Source organism: Nerophis ophidion, linkage group LG26, assembly GCF_033978795.1.
Source record: "Nerophis ophidion isolate RoL-2023_Sa linkage group LG26, RoL_Noph_v1.0, whole genome shotgun sequence".
NCBI lineage: Eukaryota > Metazoa > Chordata > Actinopteri > Syngnathiformes > Syngnathidae > Nerophis > Nerophis ophidion.
In genome coordinates, this window is record NC_084636.1 from 30,161,751 (window position 1) to 30,185,499 (window position 23,749).

Genomic DNA, 23,749 nt, shown 5'->3' on the forward strand with positions numbered 1-23,749 from the left:
GAATTATTGACCTATTCAAGGCTCCAATTACGTCACGTTAAATATTCCACTTGGAGATATTTTTGGGGGGGAAAATGTTACATGTTTTGTGTTTGCCATATGAAAAACTGAGCTGTTTTTTTTAAGAATCAATCAATCAATCAATCAATCAATGTTTATTTATATAGCCCCAATTTACAAATGTCTCAAAGGACTGCACAAATCATTACGACTACAACATCCTCGGAAGAACCCACAAAAGGGCAAGGAAAACTCACACCCAGTGGGCAGGGAGAATTCACATCCAGTGGGACGCCAGTGACAATGCTGACTATGAGAAACCTTGGAGAGGACCTCAGATGTGGGCAACCCCCCCCCCCTCTAGGGGACCGAAAGCAATGGATGTCGAGCGGGTCTAACATGATACTGTGAAAGTTCAATCCATAGTGGCTCCAACACAGCCGCGAGAGTTCAGTTCAAGCGGATCCAAGACAGCAGCGAGAGTCCCGTCCACAGGAAACCATCTCAAGCGGATCAGCAGCGTAGAGATGTCCCCAACCGATACAGGCGAGCGGTCCATCCTGGGTCCCGACGAGCGGTCCATCCTGGGTCTCGACTCTGGACAGCCAGTACTTCATCCATGGTCATCGGACCGGACCCCCTCCACAAGGGACAAGGGAGGGGGGGACATAGGAGAAAGAAAAGAAGCGGCAGATCAACTGGTCTAAAAAGGAGGTCTATTTAAAGGCTAGAGTATACAGATGAGTTTTAAGGTGAGACTTAAATGCTTAAATACAATAAAACGTATAATCGCCGGATAGATCTGAAGTTGAACTCGAGATTGTTGTGTTAAAAGTAAACCGTAAAAAAAAAATGTATAATGTATTTTCTGACACTTTAATGAATTTTTGGATCCCCAGTAATTTTAGTGTGATTTGCTTTTTAATGTCATTGCTCCAAAAATAATAATGAATTGAAATCAATGGTGTTATGAGTTATTGACCTTTTTAATGCTCCAATTATTATATCATCTCCAATATTCCACTTCAAAAAATTATTGGGTGAAAATATTTTTCCCATAAATAAACTGTTTTTTTTTTTTTTTTTACAAAAAGAGCATACAACTTAAATCTTTAAAAATCATTATATTTACAGATAGATCTTAGCAGACATTGCTTAACGCGGTAAATAATGAGTAATTCCACGGGTAATCACAGTGTCAAAAATAACGTTCAAAATATAAAACCTTCTCATGCATTTTTGTCCATCCATCCGTTTCTACCGCGCCTGTTCAAGAAGTCGCATTAATGGTAAGAAGTATTTTATTTATTGTTGGTTAGCTTCAGAATAACAATGTTATTAAAAAGAATAAGAGACTTATTATGCACTAAAAATGTTGGTCTTACTTAAAAATGCACGGATTTAGTTGTATATAGTCTTGAATAAAATATTATATGGCTCTCACGGAAATACTTTTTAAAATATTTGGCTCTCTCGGCCAAAAAGGTTCCCGACCCCTGATCTAGAGATTTAAAACTTGAATAATAATACAAATAATAATACTGAATAATGACACATTTTTAATTTTTTTTTTTTTTTTTTTTACCAAAACCCTTTGGGGTCTCCGGGATCAAGCCTGAAATGTATATTCTTTATACATATATTGTATTGTTTTTTTTTTAATTAAAAATATCAAAATGGCCCCCACTTGCTTTGATTTTTCAGTCTGCAGCTGTCACGCCAAATTTATTCCCCCCTACAAAAACTTCCCCCCCACTTACTTCCAGGGTCACGATTAATACAGACGTTTTGTTAACGCTATATATAAAAAAAAATTAAAAAACAATTTACTAACACAAGCTCAGTTTATTCCGAACATGCATGCGATACAATGTAATGCATCACATTTTTCCAGTTGTTTCATTACAGCAGGGGTGTCCAAACTTTATCCACTAAGGGCTGTGTCACGCCAAATTTCTTCCCCCCTACGAAAACCTTCCCCCCCCCATTTACTTCCGGGGTCATGATTAATACAGACGTTTTGTTAACGCTATATTATAAAAATATATAAAAATACAGACGTTTTGTTGAAGCTATATTATAAAAATATATAAAAATACAGAAGTTTTGTTAAAGCTATATTATACTTTTTTTTTTAAAACAATTTACAAACACAAGCTATGGGATGACATAAGAGGAAACGTGACCCCGGAAGTAAATGCGTCATCCCATAGCTTGTGTTAGTAAATTTTTTTTTTTTTTTTTTTTTATAATATAGCGTTAACAAAACGTCTGTATTTTTATATATTTTTATAATATAGCGTTAACAAAACGTCTGTATTTTTATATATTTTTATAATATAGCTTCAACAAAACGTCTGTATTTTTATATATTTTTATAATATAGCGTTAACAAAACGTCTGTATTTTTATATATTTTTATAACAGAGCTTCAACAAAACGTCTGTATTTTTATATATTTTTATAATATAGCGTTAACAAAACGTCTGTATTTTTATATATTTTTATAACATAGCTTCAACAAAACGTCTGTATTTTTATATATTTTTATAATATAGCGTTAACAAAACGTCTGTATTTTTATATATTTTTATAACATAGCTTCAACAAAACGTCTGTATTTTTATATATTTTTATAATATAGCGTTGACAAAACGTCTGTATTTTTATATATTTTTATAATATAGCGTTAACAAAACGTCTGTATTTTTATATATTTTTATAATATAGCGTTAACAAAACGTCTGTATTTTTATATATTTTTATAACATAGCTTCAACAAAACGTCTGTATTTTTATATATTTTTATAATATAGCTTCAACAAAACGTCTGTATTTTTATATATTTTTATAACATAGCTTCAACAAAACGTCTGTATTTTTATATATTTTTATAATATAGCGTTAACAAAACGTCTGTATTTTTATATATTTTTATAACATAGCTTCAACAAAACGTCTGTATTTTTATATATTTTTATAATATAGCGTTGACAAAACGTCTGTATTTTTATATATTTTTATAATATAGCGTTAACAAAACGTCTGTATTTTTATATATTTTTATAATATAGCGTTAACAAAACGTCTGTATTTTTATATATTTTTATAACATAGCTTCAACAAAACGTCTGTATTTTTATATATTTTTATAATATAGCTTCAACAAAACGTCTGTATTTTTATATATTTTTATAACATAGCTTCAACAAAACGTCTGTATTTTTATATATTTTTATAATATAGCTTCAACAAAACGTCTGTATTTTTACATATTTTTATAATATAGCGTTAACAAAACGTCTGTATTTTTATATATTTTTATAATATAGCTTCAACAAAACGTCTGTATTTTTACATATTTTTATAATATAGCGTTAAAAAAACGTCTGTATTTTTATATATTTTTATAATATAGCTTCAACAAAACGTCTGTATTTTTACATATTTTTATAATATAGCGTTAACAAAACGTCTGTATTAATCATGACCCCGGAAGTAAATGGGGGGGAAGAAATTTGGCGTGACACAGCCCTCAGTGGATAAAGTTTGGACACCCCTGCTGTAATGAAACAACTGGAAAAATGTGATGCATTACATTGTATCGCATGCATGTTCGGAATAAACTGAAACTGAAACTATTTTTTTTTTTTGCAGTTGAGCAACTTTGATAGGATGTTTTTAGGAGACTTTATTTGAGGTATATAACGGGAGCATCTTTTTATAAGGTATAGGACATATGTCCGGGGGTCTGGTGCGTCCCGATTTTGGCCGACGGCGAGCACCAGGGCTGCTGGCGACATCTGGAAAGCTGCTCTGAAAGCGGCCCCTGTGTGGCGCTATGGGACGACAACCCGGCCGACCGTGAAATATCTAACCTGACCAATTAGCAGGAGGCCCGCTGCCAAAGCGCCGCCTAAGAGATTTCACGTCGCCACGTCTAACACACCCCCGCTCTCTGGCTGGTACCAGTACCCCCCTCCCAAAAAAAAAAACACCCCGCACTATCTAGTGTCCTCCTGGCATCTTTTAGGACAGGGGTGCCCATTACGTCGATCGCGAGCTACCAGTCGACCGCGGGGTGTGTGTCAGTCGATCTCCAGCCAGGCTTTTAAAAAAAAAATAGACCTAAAAATTAGTGATCATCAATCTTCACCAAGACGTCATTTAAATGACATTCACGGTACCGGAGGGTCTTGTGAGATGACGCTGGCTGCTGCAAGATCATTATTGTGAAAATATGACCGAGAGGAAGGCGAGAAACACTTTTTATTTCAACAGACTCTCGCGCCGTACCTTCCGTCAAAACTCTAAAGGCCGACTGCACATTTCCTATCTTCACAATAAAACCCCTGCTTCATGCTGCCTGCGCTAACTAAATACAGAGTCTCGGAAAACTGGCGTGCACAAGCGATCCCTCAGAAAGCTGGCGTGCACATCACTTGTGCACGCCAGCTTTCCGAGACTCTTATTTTGTTAGCGCAGGCAGCATGAAGCAGGGCTTTTATTGTGAAGATAGGAAATGTGCAGTCGGCCTTTAGAGTTTTGACGGAAGGGACGGCGCGAAAGTCTCTTGAAATAAAAAGTGTTTCTCGCCTTCCTCTCTGTCATTTTTTCATAATAATGAACTGGCAGCAGCCAGCGTCATCTCACAAGACCCTCGGGTGCCGTGAATGTCAATCAAGCAAGCTACGGAATTTGCCGCCAATGTTTTTCTTGTAAAGTGTATGGAAGCTGGATGAATTAGATGCCAAAAACCAACCACTTTCATGTGGTATTGTACAGAAAGGACAACTTTTTTTCTCCTCCATTTGAAAATGTGGGCGTTATCATCATTACTGTCTGATTCCAATCAATGCAAGTCATCAGAATCAGGTAATACACCAACTTATATTCTTGTCTTTGTGAAAGAAAGACATCTATATGTGTTACACATGCTTGTATTATCATTAAACACATTTAACTTGTTGACAAAAATGTCTCTTTCATAAATAAATAAATATAAATGATATATATAAATGAGGTAGATCCCCTCGAGTTGGTCAATTGAAAAGTAGCTCGCCTGCAGAAAAAGTGTGGGCACCCCTGCTTTAGGACAACACTCTTGTCCAAAATGAGGCTTTCTCACCACGTCTACCAGATGTTGCCGAGCGATTGGCTAGGACTGGTCACATGACTGGCAATGCACTTGACCCTCGCATCCGACACAAAGCATCCTGCCTCACCTGATCCAGAAACAAGATCCGTTTCTGTCCACTAGACCGTACCGGTCTAGTCTCTCTCTCGTCTGATGTAAGAATGTGTGTGTAGAGCAAGGGTAGGGAACCTATGGCTCGCGAGCCGGATGTGGGTCTTTTGATGACTGCATCTGGCTCTCGGATAAATCTGAGCTGGCGTTGCTTAACACGATAAGTAATGAATGATTCCACTTGTAATAAGTGTTAAAAATAATGTTCAAAACATAAAACATTCTCATGCATTTTTAGTCCATCCATCCGTTTCTACCGCACCTGTTCAAGAAGTTGCGTTAATGGTAAGAAGTTATTTATTTATTATTGGTTAGTGTGGGGCTTGCCCTCAGGGGGGGGGTTTTCAGACCCCCAAGCACCGACATGAGAACCCGTTTCAGGGTTACAATATTGTTTTATTTTTCAATAAGTCTCTCAGTTGCTTTCCAGCAATTGTATTTTTCTCTTTCGTTCTCGCTCGCGCTCTGGCTCCAGCCCCAACCCGGTTTTCTCCTCCTGGCTGCTGCTTATAACAGAGCGACAGGCGAGGCCATCTACGCAGCTCTCGCTGATTTCGAAGCCGGTCCTCCTGTCACACCCCAGTTTGCTGCAGGCCCGCGGGCCACACCCCCTCCACAGTTGGCTTCAGAATAACAATGTTATTACAAAGAATAAGAGACTTATTATACTCTAGAAATGTTGGTCTTACTTAAAAATGCACGTGTTTAGTTGTGTTCGTATAAAATATTATATGGCTCTTACAGAAAGACATTTTAAAATATTTGGCTTTTTGGCTCTCTTAGCCAAAAAGGTTCCCAACCCCTGGTGTAGAGGGACGGCGTGGCGCAGTGCAACCCGAGGGTCCCTGGTTCAATCCCCACCTAGTACCAACCTCGTCACGTCCGTTGTGTCCTGAGCAAGACACTTCACCCTTGCTCCTGATTGGTGCTGGTTAGCGCCTTGCATGGCAGCTCCCTCCATCAGTGTGTGAATGTGTGTGTGAATGGGTAAATGTGAAAGTAGTGTCAAAGCGTTTTGAGGACCTTTTGGCTCAAAATCTCACGATACATGGCCCCATTCATTCTTTCCTTAACACGGATCAATCGTCCTGTCCCCTTAGCAGAAAAACAGCCCCAAAGCATGATGTTTCCACCCCCATGCTTCACAGTAGGTATGGTGTTCTTGGGATGCTACTCAGTATTCTTCTTCTTCCAAACACGACGAGTTGAGTTTATACCAAAAAGTTCTATTTTGGTTTCATCTGACCACATGACATTCTCCCAATCCTCTGCTGTATCATCCATGTATCCATTTTGGTATAAACTCAACTCGTCGTGTTTGGAGGAAGAAGAATGCTGAGTTGCATCCCAAGAACACCATACCTACTGTGAAGCATGTGTGGCACACCTGCTCTATATTAACCTGGCAGTATTTAGGCTCGTCACTGACAGCTTGGCCTCGCCAGTTATTGTAGCCCCAACTCTCCTCGTGCATGCACCTGCTTCACCAGTCCCGGTACATTTTCACTACTTTGTCCTGAATTCCCTAACATCTTGTGTGTTTATTTTCTGGTCTCCCTGAGGTAAAAAGATTTATTGTTTTGGACTCTTGCCTTGCTCAGTGTGCCCTGGCCCTTTCACCCGCCGACCTCTGAGGAACCTATTTTGTCCTGATTACATGGTGTGCATTTCTGCCCCATCGCCCTTAGTTATCCCTTTTTGTCTAATTAAATGTTTTCATTTTTTTTGTAATCTCACCTTGTCTCCCGTCTCTGCATCCTGGGGTCACCCCGACTTGACCAAGACCTTAACAGTGTTCGAAGCAGAAGACATAAAAAGGCAAGTTTTAAGTTTCATGTGGGTTGAGGAGGAGGAGCCAGAGTCACCCTTCACTGTGTACCTCTTGCTTTGTACTGTAAACCGTTCGCTTGCTGAACAGAATATCTATTGTGACATCCAGTGGACACATTTAGAACAGCAGTTTCTTTCATTCCCAAAAAAAAAGCAGTTGATTTGAATACTTATCAAACCCGTCATGTGGGCCGGATAAAACCAGGTTTGACACCCAAGGCGTAGGCTGTGAAGTACAAGCCTTTATTTTGGTAATTTCTAAAGAATTCAAAACAATCTTGTCGACTGATTAGCGACCAGCAGTGGTTTGCGTTATCTGCATGGAACCCAGCAGACCGTTAGTATCTGTTTTTGTCGTCAAAGGAACTGCAAGCTGGTACCATGCAGCGGAAAATAGGCTGTTACTGAAATGAGATGTTCTTGTTTAAACGGGGATAGCAGGTCCATTCTATGTGTCATACTTGATCCTTTCGCGATATTGCCATATTTTTGCTGAAAGGATTTAGTAGAGAACATCCACGATAAAGTTCGCAACTTTTGGTCGCTAATAAAAAAACCTTGCCTTTACCGGAAGTACCAGACGATGTGCGCGTGACGTCACGGGTTGTGGAGCTCCTCACATCCTCACATTGTTTACAATCATGGCCACCAGCAGCGAGAGCGATTCGGACCGAGAAAGCGACGATTTCCCCATTAATTTGAGCGAGGATGAAAGATTCGTGGATGAGGAAAGTTAGAGTGAAGGACTAGAAAGAAAAAAAATGGGGGAGGGCAGTGGGAGTGATTCAGATGTTATTAGACACATTTACTAGGATAATTCTGGAAAATCCCTTATCTGCTTATTGTGTTACTAGTGTTTTAGTGAGATTATATGGTACCTGAAAGTCTTAGGGGTGTGGTGACCGCCAGTGTCTCCGAGGGAAGCCACGTTTCTCGCCGAGGCGAGACTAAAAAGGCCGTATTTGCATGTGTTGCAATGTTAATATTTCATCATTGATATATAAACTATCAGACTGCATGGTCGGTAGTTTTGGGTTTCAGTAGGCCTTTATTGCTACAGCGTTCTTCTTTGTTGTCTCCATTATTAATTGAACAAATGGCAAAATATTCAGCAACAGAGATGTCCAGAATACTGTGTAATTATGCGATTAAAGCAGATGACTTATAGCTGGAACAACATGTCCTCTACAATCCGTGACATCACACGTCATCATACCAGGGACGTTTTCAACAGGATACTCCGTACGAAATTTAAAATTGTAATTTAGTAAACTAAAAAGGCCGTATTGGCATATGTTGCAATGTTAATATTTCATCATTGATATATAAACTATCAGACTGCGTGGTCGGTAGTTTTGGGTTTCAGTAGGCCTTTATTGCTACAGCTTTCTTCTTTGTTGTCTCCATTATTAATTGAACAAATGGCAAAAATATTCAGCAACAGAGATGTCCAGAATACTGTGTAATTATGCGATTAAATCAGATGACTTATAGCTGGAACAACATGTCCTCTACAATCCGTGACATCACGCGTCATCATACCAGGGACGTTTTCAACAGGATACTTCGCACGGAATTTCAAATTGCAATTTAGTAAACTAAAAAGGCCGTATTGGCATGTGTTGCAATGTTAATATTTCATCATTGATATATAAACTATCAGACTGCGTGGTGGGTAGTTTTGGGTTTCAGTAGGCCTTTATTGCTACAGCTTTCTTCTTTGATGTCTCCATTATTGATTGAACAAATGGCAAACATATTCAGCAACAGAGATGTCCAGAATACTGTGTAATTATGCGATTAAAGCAGATGACTTATAGCTGGAACAACATGTCCTCTACAGTCCGTGACATCACGCGTCATCATACCAGGGACGTTTTCAACAGGATACATCGCACGAAATTTCAAATGGCAATTTAGTAAACTAAAAAGGCCGTATTGGCATGTGTTGCAATGTTAATATTTCATCATTGATATATAAACTATCAGACTGTGTGGTCGGTAGTTTTGGGTTTCAGTAGGCCTTTATTGCTACAGCTTTCTTCTTTGTTGTCTCCATTATTAATTGAACAAATGGCAAAAATATTCAGCAACAGAGATGTCCAGAATACTGTGTAATCATGCGATTAAATCAGATGACTTATAGCTGGAACAACATGTCCTCTACAATCCGTGACATCACACGTCATCATACCAGGGACGTTTTCAACAGGATACTTCGCACGAAATTTAAAATCGCAATTTAGTAAACTAAAAAGGCCGTATTGGCATGTGTTGCAATGTTAATATTTCATCATTGATATATAAACTATCAGACTGCGTGGGTTTCAGTAGGCCTTTAAGGACTTTACGTCACAGTTTCATGGAAACCCAGAAATATTCCAAGTATGTCCTCCATTGACTGATTCTTGTCCAGCGGCCACAGGAATGTCCGCAGACATATTGAGGTCTGCGGGGAAGACCGCACACGGGACCCTCTGGACTGAGACCCCTCAGGATAGGCTTCACCGATTCCCCCCGACAACCGCACATCCCGGCGAGAGTCAGAGGAATGCCCGTCCGTATCGTGTCGCTTTGTCACTATATTAGAAACACCTGCACTGTGCAACAACTGTAGCAAAATGGCGAGTATTGAGTACGAACTCGGGGGACAGTACGGTATGTTTCTCCGGCCGGATTTAGCCCCCGAGCCGCCAGTTAAATATCGCGGGTGGAGAATGTGTCGCTGGCCATGAAAGTTAAATTGTGTCTTTATACACTAAAAGGGTTGGGTTTTTTTTGCCACTGAGTTTGATTATTTTGAACTGATAGTCTTTCTGAAAGTTATAAGAAGCAAAGTGAAAAAAATTAAATGAAGTCTTTAAAATATTTTCTTGGATTTTCAAATTCTATTTGAGTTTTGTCTCTCTTAGAATTAAAAATGTCCAGCAAAGCGAGACCAGCTTGCTGGTAAATAAATAACGTTTTAAAAAATAGAGGCAGCTCACTGGTAAGTGCTGCTATTTGAGCTATTTTTAGAACAGGCCAGCGGGCGACTCATCTGGTCCTTACGGGCTACCTGGTACTATGGACTAGACTCTGACAATATTATGCTAGATCCACTATGGACTGGACTCTGACACTATTATGTTAGATCCACTATGGACTGGACTCTCACAGTTTTATGTTAGCGCCACTATGGACTGGACTCTCACTATTATGTTAGATCCACTATGGACTGGACTCTCACTATTATTTTAGATCCACAATGGACTGGACTCTCACTATTATGTTAGATCCACTATGGACTGGACTCTCACTATTACGTTAGATCCACTATGGACTGGACTCTCACTATTATGTTAGATCCACAATGGACTGGACTGTCACTATTATGTTGGATCCACAATGGACTGGACTCTCACTATTATATTAGATCCACAATGGACTGGACTCTCACACTTTTATGTTAGATCCACTATGGACTGGACTCTCATTATTATGCTAGATCCACTATGGACTGGACTCTCACTATTATGTTAGATCCACTATGGACTGGACTCTCACTATTATGTTAGATCCACTATGGACTGGACTCTCACTATTATGTTAGATCCACTATGGACTGGACTCTCACACTTTTATGTTAGATCCACTATGGACTGGACTCTCATTATTATGCTGGATCCACTATGGACTGGACACTGACACTATTATGTTAGATCCACTATGGACTGGACTCTCACACTATTATGTTAGATCCACTATGGACTGGACTCTCACTATTATGTTAGATCCACTATGGACTGGACTCTCACTTTTATGTTAGATCCACTATGGACTGGACTCATTATTATGCTAGATCGACTATGGACTGGGCTCTCACTATTATGTTAGATCCACAATGGACTGGACTCTCACTATTATGTTAGATCCACTATGGACTGGACTCTCACACTTTTATGTTAGATCCACTATGGACTGGACTCTCATTATTATGCTGGATCCACTATGGACTGGACACTGACACTATTATGTTAGATCCACTATGGACTGGACTCTCACACTATTATGTCAGATCCACTATGGACTGGACTCTCACTATTATGATAGATCCACTATGGACTGGACTCTCACTATTATGATAGATCCACTATGGACTGGACTCTCACACTATTATGTTAAATCCACTATGGATTAGATTCTGACAATATTATGGTAGATCCACTATGGACTGGACACTGACACTATTATGTTAGATCCACTATGGACTGGGCTCACACTATTACGTTAGATCCACTATTGACTGGACTCTCACTATTATGTTAGATCCACTATTGACTGGACTCTCACACTATTATGTTAGATCCACTATGGACTGGACTCTCACTATTATGTTAAATCCACTATGACTGGACTCTCGCCATTATGTTAGATCCACTATGGACTGGACTCTCACTATTATGCTAGATCCACTATGGACTGGACTCTCACTATTATGTTAGATCCACGATGGACTGGACTCTCACTATTATGTTAGATCCACTATGCTAGTAAAATAAATAACATTTAAAAAATAGAGGCAGCTCACTGGTAAGTGCTGCTATTTGAGCTATTTTTAGAACCGGCCAGCGGGCTACTCATCTGGTGCCCGCGGGCACCGTGTTGGTGACCCCTGCATTAGAGTTTTTAATCCATTCCATTCTGATGTAAAAGACGTGTACCCTGAGAAAGAATGACTGTTACAAAGCAGAAAGAGCTGCTGGCAGTGAGTTGAGGTGACAATAAAGCCCCCAAAAAAAGAAGTGCAAAAAGTAGTCTTGCCGCCCCAGGATGATGACGTGACCGAGCCAACTTGTTTCGGTGCCAGCCTGTGGACAATTGTCCCGCTGCTTTATGGGGGGGCGGCTCTGGCTTTGTCCCGCCCCGGTTGAGCAGACTTAGGGATAATTCCGCAGATAATTCCTCGGCGTGGTGGCTCAGCCTCTCCCACCGGGATATGTGATTCCCCCCCGCCGCCTGGAGCCATGGCCTGCCGAGAGCTTTTTTGGCCCCGCTCCCCGAGGGCAGGGCCGCGGACACGGCAGCCGGAGCCTCGGCAACTGTCTCGCAGCGTGGCTTAAGCCCGCCGCTCCTGGTTGCCAGGCGCTAAGACGCACACCCGCCATGCTTAGGGTATGTGTCTGAGTGGAGTGGGAGTGGGAGGAGGAGGAGGTGATGTTTGGGCATTTTGAGTGACAGCACCTCAGCAACATTCCCCGAGTCAGCCGTCTCTTCCTCATACAGCGGAACCGTTCTAAGGGATGATTTCCAAGTTTAAAGGCCTACTGAAATGAGATTTTCTTATTCAAAACGGGGATAGCAGGTCCATTCTATGTGTCGTACTTGATCATTTCGCGATATTGCCATATTTTTGCTGAAAGGATTTAGTAGAGAACATCCACGATCAATTTAACAACTTTTGGTCGCCAATAAAAAAAGCCTTGCCTGTACCGGAAGTAGCAGACGATGTGCGCAAGACGTCACGGGTTGTGGAGCTCCTCGCATCTGAACATTGTTTACAATCATGGCCACCAGCAGCTAGGGCGATTCGGACCGAGAAAGCGACGATTTCCGCATTAATTTGAGCGAGGATGAAAGATTTGTGGATGAGGAAAGTGAGAGTGAAGGACTAGAAAAAAGAAATAAAAACATCAATCAATGTTTACTGCGTGGCGCAGTGGGAGAGTGGCCGTGCGCAACCCGAGGGTCCCTGGTTCAAATCCCACCTAGTACCAACCTCGTCACGTCCGTTGTGTCCTGAGCAAGACACTTCACCCTTGCTCCTGATGGGTGCTGGTTGGCGCCTTGCATGGCAGCTCCCTCCATCAGTGTGTGAATGTGTGTGTGAATGGGTAAATGTGGAAGTAGTGTCAAAGCGCTTTGAGTACCTTGAAGGTAGAAAAGCGCTATACAAGTACAACCCATTTATTTATTTATTTTTACTTATATAGCCCTAAATCACTAGTGTCTCAAAGGGCTGCACAAACCACTACGACATCCTCGGTAGGCCCACATAAGGGCAAGGAAAACTCACACCCAGTGGGACGTCGGTGACAATGATGACTATGAGAACCTTGGAGAGGAGGAAAGCAATGGATGTCGAGCGGGTCTAACATGATGCTGTGAAGTGAATTATATTTATATAGCGCTTTTTCTCTAGTGACTCAAAGGGCTTTACATAGTGAAACCCAATATCTAAGTTACATTTAAACCAGTGTGGGTGGCACTGGGAGCAGGTGGGTAAAGTGTCTTGCCCAAGGACACAACGGCAGTGACTAGGATGGCGGAAGCGGGAATCGAACCTGCAACCCTCAAGTTGCTGGCACGGCCACTCTACCAACCGAGCTAAACCTGTGAAGGTTCAATCCATAATGGATCCAACACAGCCGCGAGAGTCCCGTTCACAGCCAATACACAATAATAAATAATAAATCAAAATAAAAAGACTCTACAGTGAGAGGGATTCAGATATTATTAGACAAATTTACTAGGATAATTCTGGAAAATCCCTTGTCTGCTTATTGTGTTACTAGTGTTTTAGTAAGATTATATGGTGCCTGTACAACCTGAAGGTCGGCCCCGCACCTTTCTTCAGCACCAGTCGACGGGTGGTGGCGATGCTCATGTCTGCCCTTCGCAAGGGACCCTTTTCAAAACACGATCTTTCAAAAATGATCGCTGCATAATACACTGTACTTTGTGTGTGTGGTCCGATCCAACCGTGTTCGCTTGACATCTCTGTTCCATAGTAAAGCTTCACCGTCATCTTTCGGGGAATGTAAACAATGAAACACCGGCTGTGTTTGTGTTGCTAAAGGCGGCCGCAATACACCGCTTCCTACCTACAGCTTTCTTCTTTGATGTCTCCATTATTCATTGAACAAATTGGAAAAGATTCAGCAACACAGATGTCCAGAATACTGTGGAATTATGCGATGAAAACAGATGAGTTATAGCTGTGAACGGTGCTGGAACAAAATGTCTTCTACAATGTGTGACGTCACGCGTCATCATACCGCGACGTTTTAGCAAAATACTTCCGCGCGAAATTTAAAATTGCAATCTAGTAAACTAAACGGCCGTATTGGCATGTGTTGCAATGTTAATATTTCATCATTGATATATAAACTATCAGACTGTGTGGTCGGTAGTAGTGGGTTTCAGTAGGACTTAAGGCACCTTACAAAAACAACACTGGATATATTTAATTAATCATAATACTCATTTGTAGTAAGCATCCAGTGTCCTATTCATTTCCATTTATGTTTCTGTGGTGTCATCTAGGGTTGCCCCGATACCAAAATGTATTTTGATACTTTTTAACACTATATATGTATATAATATACATATATATATATATATATATATATGTATATATCTTGATTGGATTATCCAGAGAATAGTGCTCGATACCGTGGTAGAGCGCAATATGTATGTGTGGGAAAAATCACAAGACTACTTCATCTCTACAGAACTGTTTCATGAGGGGTTCCCTCAATCATCAGGATATATATATATATATATATATATATATATATATATATATATATATATATATATATATATATATATATATATATATATAGGGACGGCGTGGCGCAGCGGAAGAGTGGCCGTGCGCAACGTGAGGGTCCCAGATTCAATCCCCACCTAGTACCAACCTCGTCACATCCGTTGTGTCCTGAGCAAGACACTTCACCCTTGCTCCTGATGGGTGCTGGGATAGCTCCTTGCATGGCAGCTCCCTCCATCAGTGTGTGAATGTGTGTGTGAATGTGGAAGTAGTGTCAAAGCGCTTTGAGTACCTTGAAGGTAGAAAAGTGCTATACAAGTACAACCCATTTATCATATATATATATATATATATATATATATATATATATATATATATATATGTATATATGTGTATATATATATATGTGTATATATATATGTGTATATATGTGTATATATATATGTATATATGTGTATATATATATATATGTATATATGTGTATATATATGTATATATGTGTATATATAAATGTATAGATGTGTATATATATATATGTATATATGTGTATATATATATGTATATATGTGTATATATATATATATATGTGTATATATATATGTATATATGTGTATATATATATATGTATATATATGTATATATGTGTGTATATATGTATATATATATATATATATATATATATATATATATACAAATTATTTCAACCCAATGCGGCCCACCGAGTCAAAAAATTTGGGGACCCCTGACCTACACGGTCTAGCGAGAGGTGCACAATACTGCCATCTACTGCCGTCTTATAGTGAAGTGAAGTGAATTATATTTATATAGCCCTTTTCTCTAGTGACTCAAAGCGCTTTACATAATGAAACCCAATATCTAAGTTACTTTTTTTTTTTTTTTTTAACCAGTGTGGGTGGCACTGGGAGCAGGTGGGTAAAGTGTCTTGCCCAAGGACACAACGGCGGTGACTAGAATGGCAGAAGCGGGGATCGAACCTGCAACCCTCAAGTTGCTGGCACGGTCGCTCTACCAACCGAGCTATACCGCTATACCGCCGTCTTATAGACATTGCTGGAATCCAAAAACCTCTAGCATGATGTTTGTTTGTTTTTTTTTTTATTTATTTATTTATTTATTTTTTCCAAGATGGCGCTGCTGTAGTGGCTGCTGTAGGCAGGAGCTCTGTGCTCTTGTGTCATCCTTTTGTGTTTCCCTCTTGTTTACATGTGTTATTATATTTTTTTGCCTTTTGGTCCGGGACCCTTTGGGACTGTGTGACAAGGGGTGTCACTTTCGTGACCTCTGTGGTGCTTTTTTTGTGGAGTTTTGGATCTGCCTCCCGGGAGCCTTTTGGCCATGGAGACCAGCTGCTGGGTCTCTGCCACACCGGAGTCGCTTTGAAGGGACTGGAGGAGATGCGGATGAGGGGACAGGACTGTGGAGCTGGCACTGAGCGCTGGAACGGAGAGGCTTTGCGGTGTCTTGGCTGGGTGAGCAGGTGTCGGACACCTCAGTCTCATTGGACGTATCATCGCTCATCCATGCGGACTGGACGCTGGCCGAGAGTGGAGTCGGCTGTCTTGGTTGCTTTGTTGGGTCTGCTCCTGTCTCTGGCCATGCTCCCTCCACCCCAGCAGATGATGGCGTGGAACACCGCAGAGGCCACCACAGTGGATGTTTCTTTTACTTTTTATTCATAGCTGTATGTAGAAGTGTCTGCTTGTATCTGCTGCTTTAATGTCTTTAATGTCCTCTGTGTTCTTTGATGTTTCCCTCTTACACACATGTAAGAGGGATGTGTACTATGGCTATGAGTTGTTGTTTTTTTCCCTTGGCCTCAGTCTGCACCCCCCCTCCAGGGCCCAGGCTAAGACCGATTTTTTTATTTTATTTTAATCTTCTATTTTTTTCTCCCCCCCCTTGTTTACCTGTATCTCATCTTTTTTTGTAAGGGGCGCTGGAAGCCGGCAGACCCGTCAGCGATCCTGTTCTGTCTCCCTGTAATGTTTGTCTGATCTTGAATGGGATTGTGCTGAAAATTGTAATTTTCCTGAAGGAACTCTCCTGTCGGAATAAATAAAGTACTATCTAATCTAATCTAATCTGAGTGCGTTAGAGTTGCCACATACAATAAATTTGTGTATTGACTGATATTTATCTAATAATTTGTAATAATTTATCATCACCATATAAAAAAGCTGAGATGAGGTCCTACAAGATGTGCTGATGATGCTTTGAAGTCCAAGTTTGGTTTGACTTTTGAGTCCTATTTTTCTGCTCGATTGTGCATCTCGTAGCACTTTATTGAACAAACTCTCACCTTCTCCGGCCAGGTTGTTTGCGGTGCGTTGCGGCGGCTGTACGGACGCCATCTCCCCCAGCGAGCTCGTGATGCGTGCCGGGACCGCCGTCTTCCACGTGCATTGCTTCGCCTGCAACGTGTGCTCCGCTCCCCTGAGGACGGGAGACCACTGCATCCTCAAGGGGGGCCGACTGCTGTGCGCCAGGGAGGACTATCACTGCGGGGCCGGCACCTCGTCGTCGTCCGACACGGGTAACATCAACACAATAGCACCGTTCTTACGTGAGTGCCTGGCTAAGTCTTTCTCTTTTGGATCCATGAAGGTAAAAGTGATGACGACCACCTTGAGGACGAAGAGGAAGAGTCGGCGAAGGTTACGGGAAGACGGATCAGATCAGAGGAGCGGGAAAGCAAACGTCCTAAAAGACCTCGCACAATCTTGACCACCCAGCAAAGACGCGTCTTCAAAGCCTCGTTTGAGGTCTCGTCCAAGCCCTGTCGCAAGGTAAGGGCTAAAAACGAAATGTACATATCGTATTTTCCCGACCATAAGGCGCACCACCCATGAGTGTTTTTTTTTGCAAAGACATGGACGTTGGTTAAATCACCATAAATGATTCCCGGGCGTGGCACCGCTGCTGCTCACTGCTCCCCTCACTTCCCAGCAGGTGATCAAGAGGATGGGTCAAATGCAGAGGAAAAATTTCACCACACCTAGTGTGTGTGTGACAATCATTGGTACTTAACCATCCTCTTGTGTTAGCTTCCTGTTACCATCTCTTATGTTAACGGGTGGGTTTTGACCCATGTCTTAAATCAGCTGTAAAATCCACTAATGAGTCAGCACATGTGAATGCGGAGCAGCATGAGCGCACACGCGACACCAAAACAAACTTTTCCTCTCTTTTAGCAACTTTCAGCCGCAAACACGCTAACATCTCGTCTGGCGAACAGCACAACAAAACAAGCTAAGCCAGCTAGCATGGCGGCTAAAAGTTGTCAGTAAGTGTTGACTTCAAATCGCACCTGCTAATTAACCGTTAAAATCACAGATAATAAATATTCAAACAATAACATTAATATTAGTTATGTATTTTAACCAGTAAACCCGCCTTAAAATGGAACTTCCGTCCGTAAGTTTAATCATTTTGTTCTCCACTGAATATGCAAACCTCATATGACGTTTAAATGTAATGTTAGCATGTAGCTAACGTAGCTATGCTAGTGTTGCTAACCTAGTATGATGTTGAAATATAATGTTAGCATGTAGCTAACGTAGCTATGCTAGTGTTGCTAACCTAGTATGATGTTGAAATGTAATGTTAGCATGTAGCTAACGTAGCTATGCTAGTGTTGCTAACCTATCTATCATCCAATTTGTTTCTTATCTCTTGGTTGCCTTGCTAGGCTTCCTAATCCATGAAAATATTGTTTTTTAATATTTTTGGTGTGGGCCATTGGGCCTGTTTTTTGTCAGTATAGCCCACGATTTCAATTTAAAAAGAATGGTAAAATGAACCTCAAGAGAATTGTATAAATAAATAAAAAATAAATAAAATTTTGTGTCACTTGACTATAACTGAGGGATATTAGAACACATCTCTTAAATAAATTGTATTGATGTTTTCATTTTAATCATTTTATACTGAATTGACCTCACATGTCTGGACATGTTTGTTTTTGTACAGGATAACAAGGTAAAATGAGAATCCCCTAAAGCTCACATGATTGGGAGAGGAGCTGGCTGTCAGTGTGTTTAGTTTTAGCTGTAATTATTGCTTGAAAATCTTATTTTTATAATCGGGTCAAAACGGACCCTAACAACACCAAGCTCATAATTTCAACCAGAGCCTTTTATAATTTAGTGAAACACAAAAAAAATGTTTTGTTTTGTTAAAATAGAGGTTCCTGACAACGTCAAAAAGCCTTGATGCAAAAAAACATAACATTTATGTGTTTTTTTATGCATTTGAAAACTAAAATGGGTCGCTGCCCTAACACAAGACGAAGGTTAAAGTCCCACTGAAATGAGATTGTCTTATTCAAACGGGGATAGCAGGTCCATTCTATGTGTCATACTTGATCATTTCACGATATTGCCATATTTTTGCTGAAAGGATTTAGTAGAGAACATCGACGATAAAGTTCGCAACTTTTGGTGGCTAATAAAAAAGCCCTACCTTTACCGGAAGCAGAAGCCGATGTGCGCGTGACGTCACCGGTGTGAGGGCTCCTCACATCCGCACATTGATTACAATCACGGACACCAGAAGCGAGCGATTCTGACCAAGAAGGCGACAATTTCCCCCATTAATTGGAGCGAGGATGAAAGATTCGTGGATGAGGATAGTGAGTGTGAAGGACTAGATATCATCTCCGTAATATCGCTAAAATTCGCTCCATTTTGTCCACTAAAGACGCCGAGATCATTATCCATGCGTTTGTTACGTCTCGTCTCGATTACTGTAACGTATTATTTTCGGGTCTCCCCATGTCTAGCATTAAAAGATTACAGTTGGTACAAAATGCGGCTGCTAGACTTTTGACAAGAACAAGAAAGTTTGATCACATTACGCCTGTACTGGCTCACCTGCACTGGCTTCCTGTGCACTTAAGATGTGACTTTAAGGTTTTACTACTTACGTATAAAATACTACACGGTCTAGCTCCATCCTATCTTGCCGATTGTATTGTACCGTATGTCCCGGCAAGAAATCTGCGTTCAAAAGACTCCGGCTTATTAGTGATTCCTAGAGCCCAAAAAAAGTCTGCGGGCTATAGAGCGTTTTCCGTTCGGGCTCCAGTACTCTGGAATGCCCTCCCGGTAACAGTTCGAGATGCCACCTCAGTAGAAGCATTTAAGTCTCACCTTAAAACTCATCTGTATACTCTAGCCTTTAAATAGACCTCCTTTTTAGACCAGTTGGTCTGCCGCTTCTTTTCTTTCTCCTATGTCCCCCCCTCCCTTGTGGGGGTCCGGTCCGATGACCATGGATGAAGTACTGGCTGTACAGAGTCGAGACCCAGGATGGACCGCTCGTCGGGACCCAGGATGGACCGCTCGCCTGTATCGGTTGGGGACATCTCTACGCTGCTGATCCGCCTCCGCTTGAGATGGTCTCCTGTGGACGGGACTCTCGCTGCTCTCTTGGATCCGCTTGAACTGAACTCTCGCGGCTGTGTTGGAGCCACTATGGATTGAACTTTCGCAGTATCATGTTAGACCCGCTCGACATCCATTGCTTTCGGTCCCCTAGAGGGGGGGGGTTGCCCACATCTGAGGTCCTCTCCAAGGTTTCTCATAGTCAGCATTGTCACTGGCGTCCCACTGGATGTGAATTCTCCCTGCCCACTGGGTGTGAGTTTTCCTTGCCCTTTTGTGGGTTCTTCCGAGGATGTTGTAGTCGTAATGATTTGTGCAGTCCTTTGAGACATTTGTGATTTGGGGCTATATAAATAAACATTGATTGATTGATTGATTGAGAAGAAAAAAGAGAAAAAAAAGACGAAGGGCAGTGGGAGCGATTCAGATGTTATTAGACACATTTACTAGGATACTTCTGGAAAAATCCCTTATCTGATTATTGTGTTACCAGTGTTTTAGTGAGATTATATAGTCATACCTGAAAGTCGGAGGGATGTGGTGACCGCCAGTGTCTCTGAGTGAAGCCATGGAGGAGCAAAGAAAGTCGCAGCTGCAGGAGGAACGACACAAGCTCCGCTCAGGTTTACAGTAAGAGCCGACTTATTACCACAATTTTCTCACCGAAACCTGCCGGTTGACATGTGGTAGAGAATCATGTTCGCTTGACCGCTCTGTTCCATATTAAAGCTTCACAACAAACAAAGAAACACCGGCTGTGTTTGTGTTGCTACAGTCGGCCGAAATACACCGCTTTCCACCAAATGCATTCTTCTTTGTAGTATCAATCAATCAATCAATGTTTACTTATATAGCCCTAAATCACTAGTGTCTCAAAGGGCTGCACAAACCACTACGACATCCTCGGTAGGCCCACATAAGGGCAAGGAAAACTCACACCCAGTGGGACATCGGTGACAATGATGACTATGAGAACCTTGGAGAGGAGGAAAGCAATGGATGTCGAGCGGGTCTAACATGATACTGTGAAAGTTCAATCCATAATGGATCCAACACAGTCGCGAGAGTCCAGTCCAAAGCGGATCCAACACAGCAGCGAGAGTCCCGTTCGCAGCGGAGCCAGCAGGAAACCATCCCAAGCGGAGGCGGATCAGCAGCGCAGAGATGTCCCCAGCCGATACACAGGCGAGCAGTACATGGCCACCGGATCGGACCGGACTCCCTCCACATATTAATTGAACAAATTGCAAAAGATTCAGCAACACAGATGTCCAAAATACTGTGTAATTATGCGATTAATTCGGACGACTTTTAGCCAACCAAAACCATCACAAGTACGCGTCAACATAAAATTGCAATTTAGTAAACTAAACCGGCCGTATTGGCTTGTGTTGCAATGTTAATATTTCATCATTGATGTTTAAACTATCAGACTGCGAGGTGGGTAGTAGTGGGTTTCAGTAGGCCTTTAAAGGAATGTGTTTTTCTGGAGAAAAAAAAAAACCAACACTTTTTTTTTTACCTTTGAAAAGTGTCCTATTAAGATCTTTCAGTCAAAACTTATTATGACGTGGCTTTCTGTTTACAACAAAACTTACTTGGCATGGCATGAAGCACGAAACTATGGCAAGGCATGAAACAAGTCAGCACAGAGCAAGAAAAGATCAAAATGACGCCAGGGCGACTGACTGGCAAAGACGAGCTTAAACAAATACAAATAGATAAATGACAAAATAATCAAAGTTCTCATGAAAAAATTGTTTGGTATGTTGTCATTCACTTAATGATTATAATAAGATTCTCATTTTTGAAAGGTCCAAAATGTTTATCAGGATGTTTTAAGTAAAATGTTTCCCTGTAATTATATTTTGTCACGATTGGGGTCGCAGCTTGCTGCGGGGTCGTTCTCCCAGGAAGGCAGACGGACTACTCGGGACATGGCATTTGGGTAAAAACATGATTTAATTTTAACTAAAAAAAGATAAAAACAAAAAGCACTCACAGCGGAGCCACAACTTGGGCTAAGGAACAAAACTAACGCATAAACAGACTATGAACATAAATCAAACCAAACTTACTTGGCATGGCATGAAGCACGAAACTATGGCAAGGCATGAAACAAGTCAGCACAGAGCAAGAAAAGATCAAAATGACGCCAGGGCGACTGACTGGCAAAGACGAGCTTAAATACTGCCTCTGATTAGTGCTCGGGAAGCAGGTAGCACTAATCAGAGACAGGTGGACACAATTTGCAACCATGGCAACAAAACAAGGGAGTGAAAAAAAATGTAACGTCAAATGGCTAATACATGTTTTTTTTTTTTTACATTATTTTGCTGGTTTGTACTACCAATACTCCAATTAGCACCTCTGGTTAAACAAATGGTTGTGCCATGGCCCTTGTCCAGGGTGTATTCCGCCTTCCGCCCGAATGCAACTGAGATAGGCTTTAGCACCTCCTGCGACCCCAAAAGAGAAAAGCGGTTGAAAATGGATGGATGGATGGATGGGTTGTGACTGCAGGCAACCTCCTGATGTAATTGTTTTTTTAATTGACTCCACAAGATGGCAGTAGCTGCAGTGAAAGTATTATGAGTGATCAGCATGCAGCACCTTTGCATTCGCTTCTCAGCTATATTACATCAGCGCTATTAATGCTGACTGAGCGGTTTACTCCTCATTACTCACGCATGCAAAATAAATGTGTTAATAAATGTGGTCAAAGAGAGCTACGATTTAATTTCCACTTTCTCATGCACTCCAAATTATTATTTAAACGGAGGAAAAAAAGTACGGTAATTTCCGGGCTATAGAGCTGCAGCCACCGAGTTTTTGGACAAATTTTATTTTGTACAAATGTTGGCCGCACAAGTCTATTAGTTGCAGGTGTACATATTGGAACATGAAATATTTTCCCAGGTGCTTGTGTTCATTCACAATTTCAACAAAAATCATTAAGTCTTCGTTCCTCTCCCCGTCCCGCGCACTCAAACAGCTGACGTTGATGGTGAGTCCATAACCAGCTAAATGGCCGACTGAACGATTGTGTGAGTGCGTTTTGAATTATTGTTGACAATTTCATCGGGGCCATCGTGACTCGTTCACCAAAATCTTTGGCCTTATGTGACGAGGAAAGATTTATTGGCAGCATGTGAGACCGTAAATATCCACAAATTGACCGCAGTCTTGTATGAATCACAGAATTCAAAGCGTGGGGAAAAAGTAGCGACTTACAGGAGGAACGTTTGAGTTTTTATCATTTTTTCAGATTTTGAAAAATGCCAAATTGGCTCTCTTTGTTCATTTTCTTCCATTCTTTAGTCACGTCTCCTCAACTCAACTTTATTTGATTTCCATTCATTTAATTTATTCTTATTTCCTGTCATTTGATTTCATTTCCCGTCACATCAACTAAACTCAACTTCACCAAATCAATCAAATTTATTTTAGATTTTATTTAATGATACGCCCTGCGATGAGGTGGCGACTTGTCCAGGGTGTACCCCGCCTTCCGCCCGATTGTAGCTGAGATAGGCGCAAGCGCCCCCCGCGACCCCGAAAAGGGAATAAGCGGTAGAAAATGGATGGATGGATTTAATGATACATCACATAACGCCAATTCAACTCAACTTCACTTAATTTGTATTATTTTTTAAATGGAATTTCTTGTCACGGCAACTCGACTCAACTCAACTTCATTTAATTTTTTTTAATTTTAATTTTACGTCACTT

General features: G+C 41.1%; 1 protein-coding gene across 2 annotated transcripts in view; it reads left to right on the forward strand.

Annotated features, from left to right (window-relative positions):
• Window positions 1-23,749, forward strand: part of LOC133543754 (LIM homeobox transcription factor 1-alpha-like) — a 48,459-nt gene that overhangs the window by 18,191 nt on the left and 6,519 nt on the right. For both annotated transcript variants that reach the window (XM_061888525.1, XM_061888526.1), the window contains exons 3-4: window positions 16,946-17,166; window positions 17,238-17,419. In XM_061888525.1, coding sequence (XP_061744509.1) covers window positions 16,946-17,166; window positions 17,238-17,419 — 403 coding nt within the window. The remainder of the gene's footprint in view (window positions 1-16,945; window positions 17,167-17,237; window positions 17,420-23,749) is intronic.